Source organism: Tauraco erythrolophus, chromosome 8 (genome assembly GCF_009769465.1).
Source record: "Tauraco erythrolophus isolate bTauEry1 chromosome 8, bTauEry1.pri, whole genome shotgun sequence".
In the NCBI taxonomy this organism is placed as follows: Eukaryota; Metazoa; Chordata; class Aves; order Musophagiformes; family Musophagidae; genus Tauraco; species Tauraco erythrolophus.
The window spans coordinates 28,077,422-28,102,691 of record NC_141472.1 but is presented as its reverse complement, the minus strand read 5'-3'; the positions used below and the strand labels follow the sequence as shown (position 1 = coordinate 28,102,691).

Below are 25,270 nucleotides of genomic sequence, written 5' to 3'. Positions count from 1 at the left end.
TGGGAAAACAGCCAACTTTGCAGCCAATACTCCTCGCTGTTCCCAGCTGCTGCGTGCCTGGCTTCTCCTTTTCACAGGGAAACACAAGCATCTTCCAGCGTAGGAGCTGGCAAAGGGGCTCGCAGGTAACCTTTCCTCTGTCTGTGGGCATGAAGGACCTTTGCGCTTCCTGGAAGGGATTCCAAGCACCCCATCCATCGGATGCAGGCTTTCTGAGCTGGACTTTTCTGTTGTTCAGGCCACCTGGAAGGATGTGTCTGAGGAGGGTTGCAGTGTGATTGTTTGTGAGTGGTAGCTGGCACTAGTGCAGCTTGTGGTGGGTGGATGGAGGGGGACATGGGGGCTGTGTTTTGATTCTGCTTTTCCTGTTTGTTGTAATTTGGCAGAGGCAAGGTTTCAGAGACTGCAGGGGCAGCAGGATCCTTCTTCTTTTCTTTCTTTTCTCCCTGGCACGTACTGCGACACCTTCCGCCAGTAATTCTGATTTTTTTTTTTTCCAGGAGGGACAGAGGGAGATTGGGAGGGGAGGATTGGTGCATTGAGGTTCTGCAGCCTTGGAGCACATAAACCAGAATATTTAGGATGGGGTTCATTGTGTAGGGGTGACACTTTCCTAAAAGCAGCTCCCAGCATGTGAGCAACTGTCACAGGGGCTTTTGTTCCTGCTTCAGGTGGGATTTCAGCGGAAAAAAGTTTTAAAAGGAAGAAGGAAAAAAACCAAACCCAAACCGCACAAAACCCTTTCCCCAAGGCCTGTTCAGAAAATGGAGATAAAGCAGCAATAAAGTCAAGTGCTCAATTAAGCCAGATGTACGTGCTGTAAAGCACTAACAGATGTGGCAACAGTGGCTCTAATGAAGTGGAGTTTTATGAACCGAGTGCGATGGAGGCGGGTGCCTGTGCCCGTTGCTTCGCCGCGGGGAACGGCACAGCAGCACTTTTGTTCTGGGGCTGATGAAAGCCCTCAGAGGGTCTGTGGGTGCTCAGGGCTGGTGTTTCCCTCTGTCCTCTCCACCCCTGCCCCCTTGCCCCTGGGACAGCTGTGGTTATGGCACTTTCAGTTGCGGTGGTCTGTCTGAGAGCAGAGGGTGGGTTAATTGTAGCATTCCAGGGCAATTTATCTAATCACAGCCTCCCACCTAAGTGCTCCCAGGAGGCTGCGGTGGCCCCCTTGATGTGCTCCTTCCCCAGACCCTATGCCTGGGGAGTTACGTGCCCTTAAATGACTGCCACATTTTGTTTTGCAAATTTGGGGGTTCAAAAATGCAACAGAAAGCTGTGAGATGGTTTCGGCTGTAAGTGGATGGATAAAGGCCAGGTAAAACCTGTTATTCACATGCTGTACAACACCTGCAACGTACAAGGTGAGTGATACCTGCTGCAGAGCAGCCAGCTGGGTTTTGGCTGGGGAGGCTCACCCCTGGGAAATGCCTAGACCTTGTGCAGGATTGGTTTGGAGAAGGACTGAAACATCAGTATGCCGCAAGCCAGCTGAAGCTGTCCAGTGTTTTGGGGTGAACTCCATGCAAACACCCATCCTTCTTGAAGCCAGGGGATTCCCTGGCATTTTCTTTCAGAAGCTCAGTGTTTTAACTACTTGGCTTGTTAACACAAGCATGGGTGGCTTGCTCGAACTTGGGGACTGCTCCACCACCATATACCAGCAGCTCCCCCCTTTAAAGGGCTCTTTGCCACGAACCTGGGTATCTTCCAAGCCTTTAGGTGGTAGCCACCAAGAAAGGAGTGCTGTGCGGATTAGGTGCACAGCAAACACACCAGGGCACTTGGTGCTGAGCGTGCTGGCTGGATGTACATGAAGTGCTTTCTGAGGCTGTTTGAGCAGAAAGTTGACTGTTGTACATCTGAGCTTCCCTTCCAGTGGTTCAGCTGGCTTATCACATCTGTCTCCATCAGTCTGTGTTTTGTGGTGGTCTGTTTTTTAAGCTTCGCAATGCCTCCCTCCTCCTTGGGAATGCCGCCGACTGATCTTCCCCTTTCTTTTCTTCCTTCCTCTACCACAGTTTTATGACTCTCTCTTCCTGCCTTTTGCTCAGTGGGAGCCTGCGTACTCCTGAGGTTGGAGCTTGGGCAACTTCATGGGTGGCCCAAAATACAGAGTCGTTTGGAAACAAAGTGAAATCCAGCCCTTTTCTCTACAAAGGCAGGAGACCAAAGCAGCGATGCAGCAGAGCGAAGCAGCAGGCTGCCTTGTGCATCTTCCCTCCCACCTGTGTGGGAGGAAACGTCCCCTTCTGAAGGCCAAGTGACATTGATCTGGCTGTGCTGTAGGCTCTGGAGGTTGGAAGTCAGTGAAGGGCTGTAAAGATAATTTGCATTACTTGCATGTGTGTGGCTGTTGTATGCCATAAAGGGTTATTACAGATCAGCTGATCTGCAGTAAATTGCTGCCTTCTGGGAGCCTGTCCATGAGTCTGAGTCCTTCATGGCGTTACCGTGTGTGTGCGCATGTTGTTCAGCAGTGGGGCAAATCCACAAGTCTTAATTTTGACAAAACTCCTGTTTATTTCAATAGCAGCGTTGTATCAATAAAGACTTCATGCCTGGAGAGTGGCAGTTGCCTTATTTTCAGTAAATGCACATAGTAAGATTAATAGTAAATGTGCATAATAAATACACAAGCAAGACCAGGTAAGTCCCTTGTCATGGTGTACTCTAACATGAGGGTTCAATTCAGCTCTGCCCCTACCTGGGAGAAGGATAAAACAAGGGTTAAAGAAATCCAGCAAAGTGACTGCAAAACTGAATGAAATATTGCCCCAAGAACAGATGAGTGAAGTGTTTTGACATAACCTGGAACATTCACTGTTGTTTAGCTTGAACATCAAATGAGAAAAATCTGAAATCTGTGAACAGCTCAACTCGGGGCTTAAGTGTGGGATATGGTGACTTGGTATTAGTCCCCACCAGGAGGGCAGGATAATGTCTGTGAGTGCTGGAGGCAGCTGGGAGATGCTGGTGGGCAGAAGAGACCCACAATTAAATTAGGGCAGATACTACCTCTTTCCACCAAGACTTCAGTGCTCTGGTTTTATTTGGAGGCATTTGTGCTTTGTCCGTGGGGAAAAAGCTGTCGCAGGGTTGGCTTGGAGGGCTGGTGCTTGGCTAAGGGGCTGCATGAGGACAGCAGGTCCAGCAGACCTCGAGGGGACACTGGTGATAATTGCAGTTGGGATCTGGCAGGGTTTCTGAGGAGAAGGTAGAAAGGAATTACCGTAATAATAGCGCGTGTTGAAAAGGCAGACTGAGGAAATGCTCAATGAGATTTGGGTGGGTGGTGAGGGGAGCCCTGGACTGAGCTGCTGTCTGGAAAATCGACTATGGAAAAGTGAGATGTTATTTAAAAACTAGTAATACAAATGGCTGAAGTTCATTCCATTTGCATGCAATAGTCATAATAACCAGAGAAGCCAATGTGGCTGAGAAGGGAGTGGAGCAATACCGGAGATGGGTGAGAGACGGCTCTCGCAGGCAGGGTGGGGCACTGCTCTGACCTTTTGGGAGATTTTTTTACTTTACTTGTGTTTTTTTCCTCCTGATTTTGAAGCTTTTCCACCTTTCTGCAGGGTGGAAGGTCAGGCTTTTGGCCACTCTGCACACAGGCTTCCCAAAAGGCATGCAGAAATACACTGCCGTAGGCTCTTCTGGTCATTCCCTGTCCAGAGCTGCTTCCCTACCAGCCGTTGATCTCAGTGGGGGTTGTGATCAGGCACCAAAGGGCACAGCTGGGCTTCCAGAGCCAGAAGATGTCTTTCTGGTGAGCGAAGCCATCCTTGAGGAGCCAGAACAGGCAGAGGGCATCGCCAGAAACAACCCCTAGACTGTCTCCCCTAGCATATCATATGGTAACGACCACAAAATTTCCCTCAGCCACCTCTCCTTCAAACAGGATGTCTTGTATTTGGCTAAAACACCCTATCCAGGAGACACGTTATTTGAGTCTGAAGACCCAATGCCTCCAGGAGCACATCTTTCCTTGGTGTAGGTTCAAATTGTTTTTTGACAGTCTGTCTCCAGCTAACTTGGTGTTTGCTTGTCGCTGCCTGCACCTAGAAAAGTAATCATCTTAAAACAGGAGAAGAGTCTGAACAGGTCCTGTATAGTATACTTTTTTGAAAAAATGTCTGAGGGAGGCAGAAATGTTTACTGTGAATTTGGAGAAGAATTCCTTGTTTGTGATTGTGTGTGTCCATTAGATTGTGAGTCCTTCATCAGCCGTTTCTGGTGAGCTGCAGAGTGTCATACCTGGGAATCAGCCATGTTAAAGAGTCACAGCTCCTGTAACTCTGCCAGTCTCTGGCTCTCCTGCAGGAAAGAGAGGAGCAGCATCCCTATGCCAAACAGGGATCGTCTAGATAATAATTAACATGCCAGCAACCTCATGGAGGCTGCGGTAAGGAAAGCTCTTCTGTGCTTGCATAGTCTGGACTGTGGGATGCAAAAGCTCCAATGAGCTTGGTCTCTGGGTCAGAGATGAGCATGTGTTTCCTAAAATAAAATGGAAAAATAAAGGTAGTTCAAACACAGCAGTAAAACCTGTAGGAAATGAATGAGGTGGTTTTGTGGTCTGGTTTGATTCAGGAAATTCATAGGAACTGAGGATTTAGGAACTGAGCTTATACTAGAAGTCAGTGCAGGCTTTTTGGGATGGCTGGGGCACTGAAGACCACATAGATGCATGTGAGTGACTGGGAAAGGAAAGCGGAGACCTGGCCTGGTGAGATTAATGGCTCGTTTCATTCAGACAGAAGCCCCTAATGACTAAGTAGCAGCTACTCTGGGAATTTTATAGACGGGGTCAAGGTCAAATCGGGAAGCTGCAGTGCAATTAATTTAAGCTTGGAAGTGTTTTCAAGTTAATTCATTTGGTTCTGCTGGGAAGGTTGCAGCTTTGCGGAGGGCTGATGGGGGAAGTGTGTTGAAAGGGCTGAGATACGGTTCGGTAACAAGGGGGAATGCTTTTATGGTGGCAGGGAGCTCGGAGAGCCTCACTCAGCAAAACCCTCTGAACACGTTAAGGTCTTTCCTCTGAGCAAGCTGCCTTTCCACATGTTAAAGTTAAGCACATGCTCAAAACCACTATCGACAGCCACAGGATGAGACCCTCTGGCTCCTCAGCTTTTAAGAGAGTCCAGAGAGTCTCTGCTGTAGGTGCACGTTGGGATGCTGAGCAACTCCAGGCTCGGGGGAAGAAGTGGGTGAAAGAAAAGCAGAAGTGGACGTTGGGTAAATGGAGGGGACTTGAAGTGTTCCCCTGCATTTTTGAGGGACCCGAACAGCATTTTCCCTTATCGTTCTTGGCACGCGGCGAATGGCTGGCGCCGGAGGGAGCAGGATGTTGCAAACACCACTTGCAGACTTGCTGTTGGCAGGAGGAGGGCTGGAGCAGACCTTCCCCAGCAGTGGTTTGTGCTCCGCTGGGCCCACACAGGGTGGGCTGGTGATGTGCTACACGGCCCATCAGTTGAATCGTTTGGAAAGAAAGCTAACAAAACAAACCCTGCTATTTTATCTCCCTTCAGCCTGGCTGCACGTTTCCATGAAATGGTGGAAACTTACTATTTTTGAGAATTCTGTTCCTGTTTGAGATGTAGTTGGCATTTGCTGACGTGTTTGTAGATATATCGGGAGGTGGAGGAGGACTAATAGGGAGACAGGCAGTCGTGCAAACACATGCACATGCAGGAACACATAGAGGCAGGCTGTGTTATTGCACAAGTTCTATATCCTTGGGAAACCAGTCTACAAACATGATTTTTTTTAAAAAAAAAAGATGACTGTTTGAAGTAAAGCCCAGGGGAAGGGACATCTCGGTCCCTCTTCTTCCCTCATTTGACATCAGCTCCATTTCAATATCACTTCTGTGCTTGCTCCAGGGTGCCAGAGGATTTTGTGTGTGATTGGAGCACAGGTGCACTTATGGGCACTGTGTGGAGGTTAGGAGGTTTTTCTTCGGCTCTGGACTGAGAAAGATGGAGAAGGGAAAGTTGCTCTCTCCAGGCACCAGGAACGGGCAGAGAAAAAGAGAGCAAAGCAGGCTGCCGAAAGCTGCGTGTCCCAGAGTCAACGTCCCCGGCACTTTGGAGGAGCATAAAGCATTTCCTGCAGGACGCCCGAGCCAAAGGAAGGCACTGGGTGCCCCTTGGATCACCTCTCGGTGCCAGCTACTTAGGGCAGGGAGAGGAGCTTGCTAAGCAATCCCTGGCCAGAACATGCCGTTCCCTCCCCAGTCCTGCCCTCCCAGCTGGTAGAGATGGGCTGAAAAGATCTCACGGCAAAAATAAAGGGTGTTTGCAGAGCCCCAGGGCTCTCAGCCCCAGGGGATCTGAGTGCTTTGTGGACGGCTTATCACGGAGGTAAAACGAGCTCTTGGAGACGATGCAGGAATTTTCTGGCTGTGGTGTGCAATTGCCTCGCTGTTACTGGGCAAGCCGAGGTGATGAAATAACCCTGGGAAGCGCAGGCAGGCAGAGGATCCCGGGAACCCGCCCTGAGGAGCTCATTGGCAGATGGAGAGGTGCTCCCAGCTGGTCTCCATCTCTGTGTCTCATGGGAGCCTGCGATTCTGAGAGATTTGGGAGACCAGCTTTCCTACCAACCCTCCCAAAAGCTGGGCAGCACAGCAGACACCCCTGGGCTGCCCAGGAATGCTGATTGTGTGTCCTCTGCAAACAAATCAAGTTGGTTAAACGTCCACATGTTGCCTATGCAGAGCTGGATGAGGCTAAGCAGAACAGGCTGCTGGCTGGGGAGAGGCGACCAAGAGGAGGTATGGGGGGTTGTCCCTGTAGTTGAATCCAAAAAGGGATCACACAAGGCTCCTCCCCAGTTAGACCTGTCAATGGCTATTAAACCCAGTCTAGACATAACCTTTGGCTCCTGAACTGCAGATTGCCAGGAGGAGAGCTGGGGAGGGATGGCTCTGTACTTGTGTCCATCCTTCTGCTCCTCCCCTGAGCATCCACAGTTGACCTCTGTGAGAGATGCTGTCCTGGGGCAGGGGGGTTGCTTCTCCGCTCTTCATCCCATCTTCTCCCATCGCCCCCTCTCCTACATGGCCTGTTGCTCCTGCTCCCTCTGTGCCATTTCCCAGTCATGCTTTTATTTTTTTTGTGTGTGTGAAGCAAAGAGTGGAACTTGAGCGGCTGCTTTGGTTTCGTCTGCCTCCAGAGAGCTTCATCCAGCCCAGCTTGATTACGCCTGGGGCCAGGCCATGTCCCACTGCCCCCACACTGACGGACACTGTGCTGTGGCTCAGCGCTTTGCAGTTTGGCAGCAGTGACCAGCAAACCCTGGGTCCTTTTTGGGGTGGGATGGGCCAGAGGGCCTGGGGGGGACGACTTGTTCTTGTTCTTGTTCTTGGCGGCTCCTGCTGCAAGGAAATTGCAACCCTGGTATAATCCCTGCTGGCAAAAGTTTTCTGAGGTATCCGAGCTCCAGGTCAACAACACCCACACCAGAACTATTGCACAGGAACCTTTGCCCAGGGCTCTCCTAGAAATACTTTGCAGACTGATGAGGCAGAGGTCACCAGGGCTGCGGTCCAGGATTGTCTGCTCCTTCCCCACCTGCCTGCAAGTAATTCTCCGGCCGTGGCTGTTGTGCGTGTTAGCAGGCAGGGTCTTTAAACCTGACCTTTCCAAGGCTGCGAAGGACAAGTGCTGAGCTCCTGGCAGCCTAGGACAGGCAGCTCTGCTCCTCAAAATAAAAAGTGGCAAGCAAAACCCAGATCAGGCACTTAAATCATCCTGAAATGGTAGAACTCGCAGCCACAAGAGGCTAAAAGTATTGGAGGGGGAAACAAAAAACAGCTAGATGAGACACACAACACTGCTGGGGTGAAAAATCACTCTCTGGATGCCGCATTCCTGCAGCCCAGGTGCTGTGGCTCCTGTGCAGTGTGCGGTGCTGGGGCAGGAGCACAGGCTCCTGGGTTCGCTGGATTCCCTGTGTGGCTTTGGGCAATGCTTTCATTTTTTTTCCATGCCTTTGTTTTTGAGCAGGTGCAAACCAGGATGAACACCTCTCTTTCTGGGATAATTAATGAACTGCAAAGCACATTGGTGTCTTCAGAGGGAAAGTGGTGACCAACAGAGGCTTTGAGAGGGAGATGTAAGCCCCGTCCAGCCTGGGACACAGCCGGGACCGAGACTGGTGGGGCTGCGGGCAGGTTGTTGAAGGCCACTTGGGTGAAACTTTATGTGGGTCTGGGACCTTAATCAGCACTTAAACGCTATGCAAACACCCTGGGCAGATAAGGAAATGCATGTGAAACCCTGCGGGCAAGCTGTCCCCGAAGGAAAGCAAGCACAGAGAGAGAGCAGTGCTGGAGAAGGCGGCTGCGGTCCTTGGCATGGTGCATGCTCCCTGTGATACAGCCTGGCCCTCTCGTGATATGTGAGTGCTACTGGCTCGATCCTGTCCCGCAGCCCACATACGCTTTGGGGCTCTTCAGAGGGATAAAGATGTATTTTTAACTTCAGGCAGCTGCTTTTTTTTGTGTGGTGCTTTTTTCTTCTTGCAGCTCTGGAAGTGGCAGGTTGTTTTTAAGCCCCTCTGTTTCTCCACTGTCTGGGCGGAGGTGCCTAGAGGTCTCAAACCAGATTCCCGAAAATTTCAGCGCTGGATATTGGTAGCCACTTTTGAAAATGTTGGTGAGGCTGTGCAGCTCCTTACAGACGTTAGCTGATGGCCATTTGAACACGCTTTCACCTCAGCCAAGTCCTCACCCCGTTGAAGCCAATGGGAATTTTCCTTGAAAAAGGCCATAAAGAAATCATTTTCTTGGCGTGGAGAGAGGTGTTTCATGGGCTCCACATCAGTGTTCAGGAGAACTTCAGCTATCTGCTTTGATTCCCGCCACACTTATCCCACCCTGCGCAAAGCTCTCTTACCTTTTGATCTGAAATAGCACAGGAGATGTTTTCCACATGCCATAAGAAAATGGAAGAACTATAAAACCTAATTGTTTTGGAGTTTGGCACCACTCTGTTCACAGATATATTTAGTGTGAAATGAAATTGGTCAGCGAAAAGGCATTTGCCAGGATGACAAACGGATTAGGGTTGTATATCTGAGGCAATTGCATACCTGCCCATCCCATGCCGGTAGGGTTGGTGGGTGGCTGAATTGGTTCATGGATAGTCATAAGCAAGCACGCACAACTTGCTCCTTCTGGGCAGTGTTAAAAAGCATTATCTGGCTGTAGAAGGCGTCGTTTGGCTCACAGCATGCTCTGTGTTCTCCTGACCTTGAGTCTTGATGTCTCCACTCTTGTCGTTGCTACCCAGCCCGTTTGCTCTTTGAAACGTGGTCCGTCACACCTGATGCTCAGCCTCCTCCCGTGCATGCAGCTTGTCCCTGAAGGAAACACTGATGCTTTGCACGTGGAGCCGGCCAGCCTCTTCTGTCTCATCTCCCTTCCCCAGCCGTTCAGCCATCCCTGCAATCACCAGGTCAGGAGAGCTCCTCCTAAGACCAGCACCAGATTTGGGAGAGGGGAAAGCTGTGATGGGGCTCCAGCATCAGCCCTGGGTGGATCAGTCCAGCCTGGCAGCAGGGAGAGGGTATGGCTTACCGTGGTTGGCTTGGCCTTGGAGTTTGCAGTCGATAGCAGCTAGACCTTCCTTGTCTCTGCTCCTGTGATGGTGTCCAGAGAGCCAAGACCAATCTCTTCTGTCCCTGGGTGTGTTCATGCACATGGGCTTGCACACTCTGCTCCCGTCGGTGGTTTTCTTTGGGCTGATATTTGTTAGCATTGGAAAGTGAGAAAAATGAGTGAAAATATTATCAGAAGCAGGTTTTGTGAATGAATCAGCCGACAAGAGGCTTACCAGCTCGCCTTCATTTACTAGTGCTTATTTGGGCAGATGTCTATATATTTTAGTTGGAGGCAGGAAAGAACGAGAATCGATGGGGAAAGTCACCGCTTCCAGTTTGCTGCTTTTCCATCGATTTGTACCATTGGTTTTCTGAATGAAGCAGGGGACTGCAATGTATCTGAGATGCTGCCCTGCTGCTGCGCTCGTCCTTCTGCTGTTGTTGACAGCTTGGTGGGACACCAAAGAGAGGAGCACAAATGACGTCAGAAGACTCAAACCCTCCTAAGCAGCTCGTTGAGGCTCAGAGCCTGGCCAGCCTTGCCCATCTCTTGCACGGTGCTTTTTCATTTCATCCTGTCTGAAGGGCGGCTCCATGGCCTTCTCTCTTCTCACTATGTGTTTCTAATTAATGGGGAGACTGGTGTATAAACAGAAGATTCCTGCTCAAAATATTCCTTGTCCGGCTCCTAGGATGACGGCCAGACGACAATCGCCAGGCAGTGGCCCAGACTTTGAGCTCACCCATCTGGCTATCAAACCTGGTCCTAGTTCTCATCTGGAACTAGTATTGAGGAAAGTCGTAGACTTTGCCAGATTGGTTTTGCCCCATGTTTGCTTTTCAGTTGCTACCTAAGCAGCTAAAAACCTGCAGACCAAACATATTTAGTATTTCTGGGAAGTGGGACAATCCCAGTATTGGGAGATCTGAGGCCAAAATGGTGAGGAAGTTCAAAAGGATATTGGAAAAAATCCATTGAGGGATGGGTCTGTTGGTGGCTTTTAAATCCTGTGGGTCAGATAGAGTCTCCAGCCATGAAAGTGCTTTTACTGCTGGTCTGCAGCACAGATTAGGAATGGTCCTTCTGATGTGTGTCCCCAAGCAGCTGCTGCTGGTCTCTTGTGGATGGCATGCTCGTCTCAGGTGGCTTTTTGATCCAGCCCACTTGGGCCGTTCTCTTGCCATCGACCTGCAGGCAGGCGCATGTTTGCTAAGTTCAGACAAAACTGTTCTTGCAGTTTCCCCTGTGTGAGCCTGGGTTTGTAACACCTGAAAAGAGCTTGGAAAGCTGTGCCAGAAATAAAACACTTGCTATTACGATTTTTCACCCTCTGTCATGACAGTAGAGCTATACCCTCACAAAACATCATGATACAGCTTCTGAAAAAAAGAAGTGTTAAAATCTGTAAATGCTCTGTGTGCTTGGTCTTCCAAGAAGCAGGAGAGATCCATGAATTAAGCATTGTTACAAGAACTAAAGCCTTGCTTGGCCTCTGTTGCGCACAGTTTGATGTGTTTTCTTTACTTCTATATGAGTGCCTGAGTTCCGGAGTGCTGGAAAGCTGAAATCCAAGGTGCCAGAGAGAATGCTGATGTTGGGATGCTGGGTGCTACAGTTCCTCCTTGGCGTATGCTAAAAGACACTTCATGTTTGTCACCTCTGTAGGACCAGAATGCCTGTCACTGTTGTGGGACCAGTGAAGCTGCTGAAGAGCTCCTATACACAGAATTATATACAGAAACGTACTTAGCCTGGGTTGTTGCAGTGAGAGGTGATGTGCATGCATGGGTTGAATCGCAATTTGGGCTGGAAAGGACCTCTGGAGATCTTGGTCCAAGCCCCTGCTGAAAGCAGGGCCAGCTTCAATGTTAAATCCAGCTATGGTGTTAGATGTGCTTGCTCAGCCAGATCAGACCAGGCACCAAGGAGGGGTCAGCTATCACCTTCTGGGCTTCTGGAGCAAGCAGGAGGAATTGAGATCTGTCCTCATTGCCACCGCAAAGTCCAAAGGGACTGGTGCCTGAAGCACCATCTTACCCTGCTTTGGCAGGGGTTGCTCTCAGAAACGGCACCCAGTGAGCTGGGAAAATGCACAAAGCAGAGAGTGGAGGAGGTGGACAAAGTCCAGTGTTTATCCTCAGATTTCTGCTAATTTTGAAATGGCTGAATTAGCTGGGGGTCTTGGGGCTTGCTGCAGTGGCAGAGTTGGGCCTGGGACACGTGGGGCTGTTCCACGGTCAGCAGAAGTGGCCAAATGCAGAAGTAGGTAGAAGCTAAATGAGTAACGCGCTTATGACAAATGATGTGGAAGACGATAGGGCAAGGATGATCACTGAAATGGCAGGATCTCCAAGGGAAATTAGGGTGGCCGTAAAACAGCGGCAAGGTATTTTTGAAAGTGGGCCTGAGAATTTATTTAGCACATTAATATTGAGTAAGTGTTCCTGGAGATACTCTGGGGGATGATAGATGGACTCAAGGTGTTGTTACTAATCACTGTGGTTTTAAGTTTTGGAGGTGAAGTACACTTGGCATCCCTAACCCAACTGGACTTCTGATAGGAAAATTACATTCTTTGGGAAGTAATTTAGAAGGTCAGAGAAAAAACAGAAAGAACTTCTCCAGCAGTGATTTCCCCTGCTCTCTAAACTATCTTTTAGTGTGGTAATAACTCCAGAATGAAAGGATCTATTCTCACCTTCCAGATGAAAGGGCTAATGCAATTTAAATTTTTGCATGCAAAGATTTTATGGCTTGGTAACCAGCCATGCTGAAAGCGATCCAGGATGGGATGAACATGTGAGAGAGCGCCTGGCTGAGCTTGACCCTTTCCTTGTCTGCCCTGTCTCCTGCAGATAACAGTGATGACCGGTCCGAGAGCATCCTTGCCGAGAACCATGTGGACGGCACCACGGGGATCCTGAGCGGAGGTGGCGGGAGGAAGCCCATAAAGACGGGCATGAAGGAGCTGGCGGTTATGAGGGAGAAGGTGAACGAGCAGCAGCGTCAGATGGGCAAAGTCGGCAAGACTCACCACAACCACGAGGACTCGAAGAAGTCACGGCTGTCGACAGGCAGGGTGAGAGGGCAGGGAGCATGGGGGGCTAACGGAGGCATCTGCGGGCATGCTGGGAAATGCTGAATGCAAAAGCCTTAGTGACATCTGCAACAAACTGTCTTAAAAAAAAAAAAGAAAGAAAAAACGGGGAGAGGGGGAGAGACAAAAAGGAAAAGCAAACATTTGTTTTGGCTTGAAGCTGGGGCCGAACACACCATCTGATGAACTTTGACGTGCTGGCAAGGAGGCATTATTTTCATTGCAGCTTCACCTCCTGACAGCAGAGCCGAGGAGGGGGGGTCCCGCTGGCTCGACACCTACCTCCACAGGGGTGCTAGCCTGCCCTTCGCCCGCAGACCGGCTTTCTCACACCCTTTTTCCCTAAGCGAGTGCCAGGGATGGCCCAAGGGGATCTGGGAGGTGAAGGGTGTCTGCTTGCTGCAGGGCAGCCCTAGTCCAGGTTGAGGCGGGGGCCCAGAGCCTCCGAGGATGGGCTCTGGAGCTGTCCCATAGCGGGAGGGTGCCCGGAGTCCTCCCTGTCCCCTTCTTCTCTCTCCGTGTTTCTCTGCCCGCCGGTCCTTGGCCGTGGTTTCCCTCTAGTGGGCAGCTTGGTCAAGGCAACTAGATGGAATGGGGATGGAAAGTCACCCCAGAAAGTCTGTAATACCCTGTATGAACATAGAGGGTATTCATATCTGGGGAGTGCGGGGAGAGAAGGGGGCTTTAAAAGAGAGCCCGAATCCCCTCCAAGGAACAGGCAAAGTGGAGGCTCAGAATAAGGTGCAGGGACTGCCAGCTTAGAGAGCTCCCATGCTGCTTCTGCTCCTTTGGAAAGAAAATAGCAACTGTGAAAGCAGAGAGGTGCAGACTCACTCCAGCTCACATCAGCCATAATTCAACCAGGCTGTCTTGGCTGGGAGCACTGGCCTGGGGTTGCTGTGGAGCAAGGAGGATGCCTCCAGAGGCTGGGTTTGCTGGGTGCTCTCCTTCCTGGGGCTTCCTCTCCACTCCCATGTGGTCTCACATGCTTTGAGTTGCACATGTGGGCCAAAACTGCATCACAGATGTGGGATTATGGGTTATGGAAACCCTCCTGGTCTGTCAGGATTAGACCTGCTTCACATCACTCGTCGCCACCAGCAGGACCCATGGGAGTATCTGATGCCTCTCCACCTCTGTGCCTCCAGGGCCTGTGACCTGGTGTCATGTTGGCCCTTGGCCACATGAGGCACATGGGAGATACGTGCATGTCTCCCTGTGTGGATCTCCACACATCGGCATGTGTGTACGTGCAGCACTCGGATTTTGGGTGCCTGCAGGTGAAGTCTGCAGCGGGACCCAGTGGCAAGCCTGTGTCATGAAGAGATGCACACAGATGTTCATCCTTTTTGCTGTTTCTGTTGTTCAAACTGTTGACATTGAATGGTCCCATTGCCCTGATTTTTGTTTTGTTTTGTTTTTTTTTCTGCTTTCTGGGCTCTTTTCAGACCCCTTGTCAGCAAGAGCTGGATCAGGTCCTGGAACGCATCTCCACTATGCGGCTGCCGGATGAGCGAGGTCCCCTGGAGCACCTCTACTCCCTCCACATCCCCAACTGTGACAAGCACGGCTTATACAATCTCAAACAGGTAAGTGGGGAGACCCAGAGCCCAGGGCTGGCCGTGCTGCCACGTGACCCGCCCCGTGTGCAGCCATGGGTTCACACACAGCTCAGGGCTGGGCTGATGTTGTGTGCATGGTGTGAAGTGTGGGGTACACGGCAAACATTGCACATGGCCTGTACAGGTTAGTAACACCCAGGTGCATCTGCAGCCACAGACTAGCAAGTGGAGATGAGACCCGCATCCCTGCTTGGCTGCGGGCAGCCCAGAGATGGAGAATCTGTTTAGTTCAGAGCCTCTTCTTCCCTGCGAGAGCCGCTTATCTGTCCAGGTCTATTTTCATGTGCTTTGAGCCAAGCCTCGTCCTGGGCCCTGGGCCCTGCTACAGGGCAAAAGCAGAGAGGGGCTGAATGCTGGCCAGTCCTGCGGACAAAGCAAAAAGCACTTCTGGGGTCAGGAAAGTTTCTAGTACACTTTACTGGTTTTCCTCCACAAATTGAGGCTGGTCCCACAGTTCCAGGAGAGATTCCTTCCAGATGAGGTGGGAGTTGGGGTGCAGCATCCTTCTGAAAGTATTTACGGGGCCCTAAAGGACTCAGACAACCTAATGTACGTCTGAATTTTGACTTCTTGGCTCCATTCGTGCAAAACCAGCAGGTGTCAGTGGCTGAGGCATGGGGAAAAAAATGCCAGAAAAAACCTCTTGGGCAGCAAAACACCAGCTTGTCCAGGGTTGACCGGCAGCCATGTGTGAACAGTACTTGGATACGAGCACCCCTTACAGCGATGCGTAACTGAGCCTTTGGAGGGGACCCCAGAAAACCTGCTGTTTTCATGGCTAAGCCTTTTTCTCAGAGCTACTTCCACCCCTTGATCAGGAGCATTAAAAAAAAAAATATTTAAAAAGCATTAAAAAAAGTAAGATGCTCTGAGATAATCTCCCTCCATCCCTCTGTCATCCCTGTCCTGCCTGGACCCTCACCACCCGCCTCTCCCTGAGGAGCCTCACAGGCTGGCTGGATCCCCCCAGCATGAGCACACTTGGAAGGGGTGCATGGAGCAGAGCTGGCAAATTCCCTGTAAGGAGATGAGCCGTGTCTGGGGAACGAGCCTGGGCAATGCAGTGATGCATCATGTGTTACAAAAGAAAAGACAGTCTCTGCTGCTCCTTGTGCCTGGGACGCGAGTCAGCCTGCACTGAAGGGTGCAGACGGGTTATACGTTGGTCACTGCTGCAGCAAAAGAGAGGGGCTTTCTCTTCTCCCCCCTACTCTGCCCTGGTTAAGGGCAAACAAGGCAAATATGAAGCAAAACCCATTTCCCTCCATCTGAGTTTCCAGAGCTGAGTATTAGCTCCTTTTCGTTTGCTGGAAAGCAGATGCCAACAAAAGCATTCCCAGTTGCTCCCACCTGCTGTGGGCCAGTGCCTGGGTGGAGGGTGCCTGGATACATTCTCCTGCTGGGGAGGCTTTTTCTTCCTCTCTTTTCATGCTTTTTATTCCCATGAACAAGGCTGCGTTTTGACCTCAGTCCAGCTGCAGAAAATGGCTTGAATTCAGCTTTACAGAGCGCACGCAGAGGCTGGCCTGCTGGATTCAAGCCTCTGCATCTCCACTATGCCCTATTCAGAGATGTATCTGCTGGGGATGGAGGGACGAGCATCAGGTTCAAAGTTTCAGGGCAAGAGATGGATGATAACCATTAGAGCAAAAAACTTCTCTCTAAACAGACCAGGCTGGGAGGGGCAGAGTCCAGGTCCACATGCACCATGATTCCTACCTCTGTTTTTGGAATGGAGTGAAACCCTCTTTGGAAGTACCGTTTGTGTCTGGCTGTTGGGGCCTTGCTCTCATGTTTCAGTTTGTTTAGCCAATTTGCAGGTGAGAAGAAGCTTACACAGCTTCTCTATCCGTCTGTCTCATCCCTCTTCCCCCAGGGATTTTGACTCCATGGATGCTTTCATCCACAGTTGACAGAGCGCGATGCATCCGGGGGAAGTTGTCCTCATGGTTCATTCAAATTGGCTTCTCGATCCCTGACAAAGCCCCTTGGAGAAGAGGTCCAGCCCTCAGCCTGGACCTTTGGAGCAGTGCTGGTGGTGCAGCACAGACCCTGGGGTGTCCGAGAGCTGCATCCTTGAATCCTGCCTAAATCCAAACTAATGCCTAATCACTGGAGAAATCCCAGCTCTGCCTGTGTTCAGGCTTTGGACTGTGGGGCTGGGAAGCGGGTTGGTTGGTCCCCCCATTCCTCAGCTGATGTCTCCCCTGTCCCTCTCCATGCAGTGCAAGATGTCGGTGAACGGGCAGCGTGGCGAGTGCTGGTGCGTGGACCCCATCCACGGGAAGGTGATCCAGGGCGCACCCACCATCCGCGGGGACCCCGAGTGCCACCTCTTCTACACAGCCCATGAGCAGGAGGACCGGGGAGGACATGCCCTGCGGAAGCCAGTAGATGGATGTGATCCCACTCGCTGGAGGCGGCTCGCCCTGGCCCCAGTGCTGGATTTTACATGGTTTCAGCGTGTCTCTTTAGGCTGGAAGAGACTGGGGTTGGGTCCTGCGGGCTGCCCTCCTTCCCCCGCTGCCCAGCTCCTGGGGAGGGGAGGGATAACGGGAGGGGAAGGGAGGTGGGGGGGTTGCAAGGAGAAGGGACTGCTTTCCTATAGTCTTTCCCCCAACGTAAGCCAGAGAACTGGTCTTTTTTGCTCCTCGCCCCGCGGCCCTGCCCTCCCTGCTGCTTCGCGGCATCTTCCCTCACCCTCCAGCACAGAGCGCCGTGTGCTCCCCGGCACCTCCTGGGGGACAAAACCCCTCACCACGGGCGGGGAGGGGGGACTAAAAACAAAGGAAAAAAAGCCCACCCTTTCCCCCTCTTTCCCTCCCTTCCCCGAGACCAAAGACTGTAAATACTGTGTCGCCTGCCTCTTGTGTCCTGCCGATCCCCTGTGCCCCAGCCCGGCATCAGTCCTGGCATAGGATGCGGTCTGGGAGGGTGGGAAGGAGGAAAGCCCCCCACTTCCCAGCTGGAACGTGCCGGTGTGGTCAGGATGCATCCTCCAAGGAGTCATCAGCAAGGGAAAGGGCTAAGGATGAGGCAGCTCCCCCCTACCAAAACACCCCTGGGTGCTTTTGTTCCCAGTGCTGGGGCACAGCCGGCCTCGCAGGGAGCCGGCTCCAGCCACTGCTCCGGGAGGATGGGGCCTTTGGGTGATGGTGAAGCTAAACGCTTGGTTTTCCGATGGGTCTGAAGGGCTATTGCCCAGTATTTCTTAGGATCAGCTTATGCTGAGGGAGCTAAAGTGAACTTCCTGGGGCTGGGTGGAAGGATGCCTGCGTAGATTTAGGATAACAAGCCAGGGAGTGTCTCTTTTTTTTTCCTCTCTCTCTCATTCTTTCTTTGTTTCTAGATAGGAAAAACCCCATCTAAAACCTGCACTCCTAAGCAGCTGCCCCTGTCCCTCCATTTCGCTTGGGACTGGAGTGAGCACCTGCTATTCAGCACACACTTTTTCTTTTTTTTTTTTTTTTTTTTATTGTAAGTAAATTACAGTATATATCTTGCTTTGTAAAGACCCTGACACACATGCAGCCCTCTGCCCACGCACACATTTGTATAGGTTAAATTCAAGCAGTTCCAGGTGCTGAGAGGTTTTGCACTGGACATGCCGCTCCGAGGAGAGATGTTTCTCTGCTGTTACTTCACCTATTGATTTCTTTCTGTACAGAACACACCAACGCTGAGAATAAATAACTTCCCCATCGCCTAAGCAAGGAGATTTATTATTTTCTTCACTCTCCTTTTTTTTTTTCTTCCTTTTTAATATGGATACCATTCGCAAAAATCCTCTCCTTACAGTAAAAGTCTCAGGCTTTCCTTAAATGAAATCAGGTGGTGGGGGGCAGGAAATAAAGCATCTCCTGATTTCTGGTAGATGCTTCTGAGTAGCAAACAGCCTCCAGATCGCAGGTTCTCCATGGGGTTAGGTGGAATAGGGTGGAGGAAGGAGGTTCCCTGGCCAGCATGGTGTCTGGTGGGGAGCACCCTGTGCCTGCACCGCACAAGCCAGGCAGGATGGGACCAGCCCCTGCTCACACCACGTCGGGGTCCCCACTGCTGATACCTATCCCCATATAGGGACTTTGTTCTGAATAAGGAAAAGCAAAAAGCCCAACAGGCTCTAGGGGAAGGAGAGCGGTGGGGTTTGTTGCTTTCTCCCGTCTTTTTGGCTCCATATTTCAGATCCCAAGTGAGAAGGGCACTGGTGGTCTCTGCAAGTTAAGCCCCTGATGACTTTGCAGGGGTTTGGATGTGGCAGTGGAGGAGATAGGGAAAAGATTGCTTTTGGAAAGTCAGGGCTGGGGGTGTGTGCACGTGGATGTGTATGAGAGGGAGCAAGAGTGCACGGGAAAGAAAACACACCTGCATGCAAAGTCAAGTAACTGTAAAAATTATGCTACCTGTTTTCTGTTAACATCTGAGCATGTTCTGCTTTTTCATGTAAACCTTGCACACACTGGCTCTCATCTACAGTTTGTACTTTTTGTTTTGTTTAGGAATCAGGAAGTTTTCTTTTGTGTTTTTCTTTTTTTTTTTGGAAAAGCTGAGCTGCATAAAGTTGGAATAAATTAAATGGGATGCCAGAAAACTGTCATCTTCCCCCTCCCCATTCCCCTCTGTTCATAGGACACGTTTCCTGATGCATCACATGCAAATTTGGGCCTCCTTAGCTTTTGTCCTGGGGCTATTGTAGACACCGGACCTGACAAGCGGCAACAAGAGTTGGGCCTTTCATCATTACTAGTCTCAGTTGTATGAGCAAGGAGGAACTGATGTTGCTCGCCCTGTTGTCCTGCTACATTCCTGCTCCACACATGGTACCTTGTGAGTCTGCAAAACACAACTGTGCCCTTGAGTCCTCTTGAGTCGATGTCTGGCCAGCACGTGTGCAGGGGACCATCTCCCCACCTGACAGCAGCTAGATTTGCTGGAAAAGGGTGGCTGTGTCCTGCTTCACTGGGTGGAGAGGAGGGCAGTGTGAATGCCCTGTCGGGTGTGATGCTTGTGGAGCTCCCTGAACTGCCAAGAGGCTGCATGAGAGCAGTGGATTCCTGCTCCTTGAGTAGGGAAGCACCTTTTCAAGGGACGGTCTCTCCTACTCAGTGCAGGGACCTCGGCAGATGCTTGGGCAAAGGCTATAAGAAGGGAGGTCTGTTCTTTCCAGCTTCCCAACCTTGGTATTTCAGGGTTTTCTTGAGTTGGCAATTGCATCCAGCCATGCTGTTCATTAGCCGGCAGATGGACCTGTTCTCCATGAATCATCCCAGCTCCTTTAAGCATCTCGCTATGGTTTTGGTCTCCTCTGCACCCCGTGCAAAGAGTCCTCAGCTGAGCAGGGCATCGCAGGGAGAAACTTTCTGTGGGTTTCCATGGAGGACCCTCCAGGGGCTCTGCCCTTTGCTTGCTCAAGGAGAGCAAAATTTAAGCCAGCTGAAAAGCCAGTCTTAGTGTTTCTGTGTGAAGTCTTTACCCAGAACAGGCTGCTGGGAAGATGCAGCGAGGCCTGGGCTGTGTGTGGGATTGGAGCTTGGCTGAGCTGCTCCACTCGTGGGGCCATGGAGACATGTCCCTTGAAGGTCCCGTGCCCTCTTGCAGGGTGAGAGGTGCTGCCTAAGGGAGTGTGACAGCACAGCTCAGTGTTTGGGGCACCACAGAGAGGATAATAAGGATAATAATAATAAAATACCCACGCTGTATTCAATTAAAAATGCAGCACTGAGGGAGAAGCCCTGTGTGGCCCCGACCACCAGCATCCAGGTGGCTGTGGTTTGCCTTTGGCCTCCCCATAGAAAGGCAAAACCACTGGGCTGTTTCCTCATCTGTTCTTTCCTACCCCATGCCAGGATGTTGAGTGGGACCAGTCAGTGTGTGTCGAGGGGCTGGGCACTGGTGGGGGAGCACCAGGAAAATGTATGGGGACGGGAGGCAGCGAGCACATGGGGCTGCAGGGGATGGGGGCAGGACAGGCAGGATGGAGGATGGGATGTGAGCTGGAGAATAAGGGAACAGGAGCAAAATTAACATTCAGTAGTATCCTGTTTTGTGCCTTTGGGGGGCACCTGAAAGCAGCTCAGAAGCTGCTGCAGAGGGTATGCCAGTAGTACTGTGGGGCACGAGGCTGCCACAAGCCAGGTGTTGCCCAGGGAGGGCTAGGGGTGGCAGACGTGCCTGAGCCCAGCACCCAGCCATGCCTGGGGCCACCTTCCAGTTCAAGGGCTGAAGGTGGCCTTTGCACCTGAGTCAAGAGCCTGAGTGCGACAGGAGCCCTCAGCCCAGCAAAGGGGACTTGCAGATGGCCAGGCGCCTTGCAGAGGGGCAGAGGGATAGCAGTAAGGCAAGGGGAGCAAAGAGCTTCTGGTTAAGTTTCCCCAGGGTTGCAGCATAGCCTCGGAGGCTGCATGTGTGCGTGCACGGGTGTCACTGCTTGGATCCTGGCCCTGCAGTTTCATCTGGGCTGCCTCTGTGCCTCCTGTCCTCTGGGTAATCAGGTGTGCAGCTGGGCATTGGGACATGACCAGCAGCATGTGGAGTACTAGCCAAAACCCCAGCAGCTCTGGCGTACACACGCAAAGCTATCCATGCTGGCAAACTACACTTTTAGTATAGCATAAAAATTATACACTAGTATAAGTAATAATATTTAAGATAAATAATATAATTAGTATATGACTGTGTGGCTGTATCTATGTACGGCTATAGCTATCTATATAGAATCATCATAGAATTGTTTAGATTGGAAGGGACCTTAAAGACCATCTAGTTCCAACTCCCCTGCCACAGGCAGTGACACCTGCCATTAGATCAGGTTGCTCAAAGCCTCATCCAGCCTGGCCTTGAATGCTTCCGGGGATGGGGCATCCACAACTTCTCTGGGCAACCTGTTCCAGTGCCTCACTGCCCTCGGAGTGAAGAATGTTTTCCTTGTATCTAATCAAAATCTCCCCTCTTTCAGTTTAGAGACACTGCCCCTTGTCCTGTCACTACATGCCCTTGTCAAAAGTCCCTCTCCAGCTTTCCTGTAGGCCCCTTTAGGTGCTGGAAGACTGTAGAAGGTCTCCCTGGAGCCTTCTGTTCTCCAGACTGAACAATCCCAACTCTCTCAGCCTGTCCTCATAGGAGAGGTGCTCCAGCCCTCGGATCATTTTTGTGGCCCTCCTCTGGATCTGCTTCAACAGCTCCGTGTCCTTCTTGTGTTGGGGACCCCAGAGGTGAACACAGTACTGCAGGTGGGGTCTCACCACAGTAGAATCACCTCCACCTGCCAATAGCTATAGCCTGTGGGTAGGAGTATGACCTGCCAGCCCACTAGCTGAGGGGGAAAAAAAAAAAAAAAAGCACTAACTTTTCCGGGGGAAAGCCCATTTTCAGTGCCTGTGTGGCTGAAAGCGGCCGCAGCGCCGCGCAGGCAGCGCCGGCGCAGTGGGGCCCATCGCGCCGCCTGGTGCCGGCCGCGGCGCCGTGCGGGTCCCGCCCCGCGGGGTGCCCGGGGGAGCGGATCTCGCCTCGCGGGGTGGCACGGGGGGGCAGCGGGATGCAGACCCCCCCCACCTCGCTCGCTCGGGGCGGCAGGTTTGGCCCCATCCGTGCCATGGAGTGAGGAAGCCACCGGGGAGCAGGTGGCTGAGCCAGCCCCGGGTGTGCAGACAGGATGAGGGGTGTGTTTTAGCACGCCCCTGGCAACCCACGGTCTCCAGTGGGGGCCAAAGAAGATGTTTTTGCGTCCCACCCTGGTCTGGGTACATGGGGTGACACTGGCAGGTGGGCGGATGGAGGAGATAGTGGGCACAGGAGGCAGGGGATGAGGGGTGATGGCTGTGTGGGTGGAGGGGGAGGCTGGATACGACACTGGGGAGGACACGGGGCAGTGGGAAGCACCACCAAGGGCCACCATGAGGTGCCTGAGGAGCACGGTCTGGCTGGACTGTCCAGCAATGGCACAGGGATGCGCCTGCACACTGGGGCACCTCTCCCTGCTGCCCAGAGAGATCTGAAGCTCAAACATGTGGGGCTCAGTTTGGGATAGCAGCTGGGGGCTCAGCTGCACCAGCAGCCAGACCCTCTCCCCACATAACCCAGCTGAACACGGTTGCTGTGCCCCACTGCCACATCATGCAAAAAATTGCTAAAAAAATCAAACCATGACACTCTGCTTTAAGGATGCTCTGAACTCAAGCTTGCAATTTTACCACTGCCTTAGCATACAGCTCTGGTATCAAAAGCTCTCCAAAATATGCCCCCATGTTACTCTGTGCCACATACCTCCCGCAGCACCCTTATGGATCTGGCTGAGCACCCAAGCATGACTGGCCGGGGGATGATCTGGGCCGGAGCAGCTCGCTGGCAGGCCTGGCAGGCAGACGCTCCACGAGGGTCAGGCACAAGCTAACTGAATGCATAACTTTATTAAATAAATGCTTTGTCATGAGAAAAGACAAAGATCAAAGAGTAACATAAATTATAAGTTGAATAAATAGTATACAGCAATCTTCACTTTTTAATAAATGTGAGATTTTTTTTTTAAGTACAAAATGCTAAACAGAGCATTAAGCTCTTCTTCCATTGTCAGTTTTTCACAAACTGCTTTTTTTTTTTCCCACCAGTAAGATTATGAGTATTTCTTGTTTACTGGAAAAAAAAGAAACAAAACAACAAAAACAAAACAAAATGAAACAACAGAGCTACCGTATGTATGTAAAGCTATAAAAAGCTACCGTAAAATGTGTAGTGAGTATTGCTTAGAGATAAAAACCAGGCAGGAAACTCGGAATCTGGTGTGTTTTAACAACTGTGTTACAATGGTGGGTAACGTGCACGGTGACGTCTGTCCCGGTGGCAGTGGCAGGGGGCTGGTGGGGCTGGGGAGGGGGGCACAGTAGGCAGGGCTCCTAGCCAGGACCAGGACAGCTCTCTGGAAGCGAGGTGAACTGTCAGTCGTTAAATATACAATGCTCCGTTTGGGGAAAAAAAAAAAATCAACAACAAAAAAAATCAACCCAACAACAAAAAGTAAGTTTTCATAGGGAAAGGGGAGGAAAAGAAGGGGGAGGGAGAGAGCAGAGAAATAGTGCAAAATGCTCTTGTACTAGTGGTTTTCAAAGTCCACTGCAGTACAGACAAGGGGCAGCCCAGCCGCTGAGTGCCGCTCCCCAGGAGATGTGGTGGAAGGGCTGTTCCTGACCCCTGCGCCATCCTTGTCCTCTCCTTCCCAGCCAGCGTCCTGGGTACCAGCACGAGCTCGGTGCAAACGCCATGGCCAAAGACTCCCGAGCCTTGTGCCTCCCCTCAATGCACAAATTGCCAGCACTTCCCCGTGTGCCTCGACTCACCCCCCCGCTGCTCTACCCAGCCCTCCCGAATTCCCAAATCCGCCCCTTTTGGTTTTGTCACCCCAAACGCAAGGGGTCCTGCTGGGCACTGAGAATGGGAGCACCTCGTCACTGCCACCTCTAGGGGGGTCAACCCTCCTGAAGCTTCTTTTGCCCCCGGCTCCGACCCTGGTCCTAAATATTAGTGCAGCCTGCAAACAGCCTCGTCCTGCCGGGAATCCTCGAGGGAGCGGGCGGCCAGGGGGTCGCTTGGTGCCATGTCCCGGGAGCAGCTGAGGTGTCTTGGGGTAGTGAGGGTGGCACAGCCTCCTCCTTGCATCTTCCTTCCCCCAGGCTGGTGGGGACAGGACAGACAGTGCTGTCCCACCATTGGATGTGTAAGGGGGAAGGAGGCTGTGTGGGATGGATTTTGGTGCTCTGGGCTCCTGGGACCACAGCTGAGACTCACTTTGTAGAGAGAGGTCAGAGAGGCCCCTGTGTCCCCCTCCCAGTGTCACTGTGGTGGCCATGTCATGAGACCACCACCAGACCCTGTGAGCTGACCCTCACCCTGCAAGGTCCATGGGGAGCTGCTGTCCCTCTGCCCGCTCCCATCCCGCCCTGGCAGCACGTCTCCTTTCTCTGCAGCCAAAGGCTTTCAAGTTTTGGGAAATCAAATGACAAAACAAACAAACGAACAAAAAAGCAAGAAAGAGGGAGACAGAAGGAGGGAAGGGTCCTGGGGAAGGTGGTACTGGCCTGTAACAGTCAGGAGGTTTTGCACGGGGATCGGCGAGCAGAGGAGACGGGGACAGCATCAATGATGGTGACCAGTGGCCCCTGGGGTTAGCACAAGCTCCCGCTCCTCCTGCCACCTTCACCGCACCATTAACCCACCACCCTGGCCAAACTGACCCCTGCACAGCCTGGAGGGGTCCCTCCCCCAGCCCCGGCACCTGCTGTGTTCCCCTCCAGCAACACAGGGGTCACCTCGCTCTGGCAGGTTTTTCTGGGGGGGCAGATCTGCATTTGGTGGCACTCTCCCTTCTCTTCAGCAAGGGAAGACACCTTGCCCCCAGGTCCAAACATGCCCCACTGGGTCTCTGTGGAAGTCCATCAGCAAAACCTGCCCCTGCTGTAACTCCAAGGGAAATAACTGCGGGGCGTCCAGTCCTGCCCTCCATCGAGGCAAATGTCCTGGTGGGGGGCTTGTGGGGTGCTCAGGAGAGTGATGCCACGCCGTGGGAGGCTATGAGGGTGCCTGACTGGTGATGGAGAGGAGCCTCCACCAGACCCCCTTGGCACTGAATCCCCCTTGTCCCATCCCCGCTGGCGGGGACCCAGTGGTGCTGAGGGCCCCCTTTCCTCTCTGCTCAGGTCCGGGATGCTCCAAGGGGCTTCAGTGGTGCAGAAACCTTCCCCCTGAGACCAGCCATGTCCTTTGGCCAGCTGCCGGCTCCAGCCGTGGCTGTGGGATGTGGTCCCCGGTGGGCGTGGGTTCGCCCACTGGGACCGCAGCATCCAGACCCCACAGCTCACTTTCCTTTCCTTCCTTCCTTCTTTCCTTCCTTCCTTCCTTCCTTCCTTCCTTCCTTCCTTCCTTCCTTGCTTCCCTTCGCTGCATGAT

At 52.0% G+C, this 25,270-nt stretch overlaps 1 protein-coding gene across 1 annotated transcript in view; it reads left to right on the top strand.

Moving 5' to 3' along the window:
* The window catches only part of IGFBP2 (insulin like growth factor binding protein 2), a 60,871-nt gene extending 43,164 nt beyond the window's left edge, over positions 1 to 17,707 (top strand). The window contains exons 2-5 of the mRNA XM_086616161.1: positions 12,475 to 12,698; positions 14,165 to 14,305; positions 16,564 to 16,738; positions 17,688 to 17,707. Coding sequence (XP_086472287.1) covers positions 12,475 to 12,698; positions 14,165 to 14,305; positions 16,564 to 16,738; positions 17,688 to 17,707 — 560 coding nt within the window. The remainder of the gene's footprint in view (positions 1 to 12,474; positions 12,699 to 14,164; positions 14,306 to 16,563; positions 16,739 to 17,687) is intronic.
* Positions 17,708 to 25,270: the final 7,563 nt, after the last annotated feature.